At 64.4% G+C, this 2,004-nt stretch overlaps 1 protein-coding gene across 1 annotated transcript in view; it reads left to right on the top strand.

The window, feature by feature from the left end:
• Positions 1-2,004, top strand: part of COL5A1 (collagen, type V, alpha 1) — a gene marked incomplete at its 5' end in the record, with an annotated part of 94,117 nt that overhangs the window by 67,078 nt on the left and 25,035 nt on the right. The window contains 2 exons of the mRNA XM_014544215.1: positions 353-460; positions 1,926-2,004. Of these exons, the coding sequence (XP_014399701.1) occupies positions 353-460; positions 1,926-2,004 (187 nt within the window). The remainder of the gene's footprint in view (positions 1-352; positions 461-1,925) is intronic.

Here is a 2,004-nt window from a genome sequence, read left to right as displayed (position 1 = left end):
CGCAGAGGGAGGGCTGAGCCCGCGCAGGTGGGAGGCCGACCCCAGAGCCGGGGGTCAAGGTACGCTCACCTGCTGCCTGTTAAACTGATGGTCATTCCAGGAGGCCCTTAAAGGGCACGTTCTCAGTCACTGGGGTGCGGGGAGCAGGCATGTGCGTGGAATTGTGGGAGAGAGGCCGTTACCGGGTTGGGGGGCAGAAACGCAGAGCCGCAAACGCAGGACCAAAGAGTCTGCGAAGGCACTAGGGAGCCACTGAGGGCTCTGGAGCGAGGGGGTGGTGGGATCGCAGTGCTTGAGGGAGTCTGTGCAGTTGGGGAGCCTGGAAACGAACCTCTTTCTTGCCCCGCCCCAGGGATCTCCGGGGGAGAGAGGTCCAGCCGGAGCCGCCGGGCCCATCGGAATTCCAGGGAGACCTGGGCCCCAGGGACCCCCAGGGCCAGCCGGGGAGAAAGGAGCACCGGTAAGTACCACTCGGAGGCGCCGGGGACCCCCCACCCCCTCACCTGGGGGTTTCCCACTCACCTGGGTTTGCAGGATGGGGGAGGAGGTGGTCTGAGGTCCTCGGGTGGGTGAGTGTGTGCCAGGTAGGTGTATGGGCCAGGTGTGTCCTGACTGAGGTCCGGGGGGCGGGGCCCTAAGTTGGCCAGGTTCTTTCATGGGTCTCCTGGGCGGGAGGGGTGCTGGGCAGCTCCCGGCAAGATCAGCCTGTCACGCCTGCGCATCTGTGCCCGACACGTGCTGGCACGGGAGCTGGGACAGTGTCCAAACGGGGGCCGCCTTCGTCTGGGCCCAGCTCTGGGCAGGCGCCTCCTTGGGTGGTCGGGGGCAGGTGTGGAGGAAGGAAGGGCGGAGACGTGTGATGGGAAGATAAGAAGCCTCTTCTGGGCCCCGATCACCCCGTCCCAGTGAACCCCACGGAGACCCCGGCAGGGCCTGGCGTGGGGCTCAGGGAGGGGGAGATGCGCAGTGGGAGCTGAGGCGGGGAGGTGCAGGCAGGAAAGGCGCACGCGGGGAGCGCCCGGTCTCAGAGCCGGCGGCATTTAGACCCGACACTGCGCGTGCCCACCAGTGTGCTCACCCTCGTGCTGTGCATCGTGGGCGGACGGGGTGCCCGGCTCAGGAGGGGGCGTTCCTGCCGCTCAGTGTGATGTGGGCACTGGTGGGAGTGAGTGACGAGCATTACCAAGTGCAGCTACCAGGAGACTGTGTCAAGGTTATGAGGAAAGGAAGACGGTGTGTGTGTGTGCGCACGTGTGTGTAATGTGAGTGTGATTGTGAGTGGGTGTGCACGTGTGTGTAATGTATGAGTTTGGGTGTGTGCATGTGTGTAATGTGTGTGCACGTGTGTGTAATGTGAGTGTGGGTGGGCACACACGTGTGTGGTGTGTGCATGTGTGTGCAATGTGTGAATGTGCACATGTGTGTAATGTGTGTGCACACGTGTGTGCATGCGTGTGTCACGTGTGCGCACGTTTTTGGAGTGTGGGTGGGTGTACTCATGTGTGTGATGTGTGCGTGTGTGCACGTGTGTGATGTGTGTGCACATGTGTGTGAGTGTGTGCATGTGTGTTTGGCAGGGAGGGTGTTGGCAGAGAACCGAGGCTAGTGAAGTTGGCGAGGCTGGAACTCAGCCATCCCGGGCCCAGGCTTAGGGGCTCCCGCACGGGGACCTGCTGGGCCGGCTTTGGATCCAGGCTCTGCTGCTCACCACCGGTGCCTCAGTTTCCCCTCTGTGGAAGCAGCCCTCCCAGGACGGGTGCGGTGCTGCTTGGGAGCGGTGGTGAGGGTGGGCCTCCATGTGTCTGGCTGAAGTCCATTGGGACGGGGCACCGTCCTGCCCCGTGTCCTGCCTGGCGTCCTGCCCGGGGCCTCCGGGGGCGGAGCTGATGAGCTGTGTGTGACGACGGGTCTTCTCTCCTCTTCAGGGCGAGAAGGGCCCACAAGGCCCCGCTGGTCGCGATGGTCTCCAGGGTCCCGTGGGGCTCCCCGGCCCGGCCGGCCCCG

The sequence above is a fragment of the Myotis brandtii genome, unplaced genomic scaffold, assembly GCF_000412655.1.
Source record: "Myotis brandtii unplaced genomic scaffold, ASM41265v1 scaffold357, whole genome shotgun sequence".
Classification (NCBI taxonomy): Eukaryota; Metazoa; Chordata; class Mammalia; order Chiroptera; family Vespertilionidae; genus Myotis; species Myotis brandtii.
This window is presented reverse-complemented; position numbering and strand designations above follow the sequence as displayed.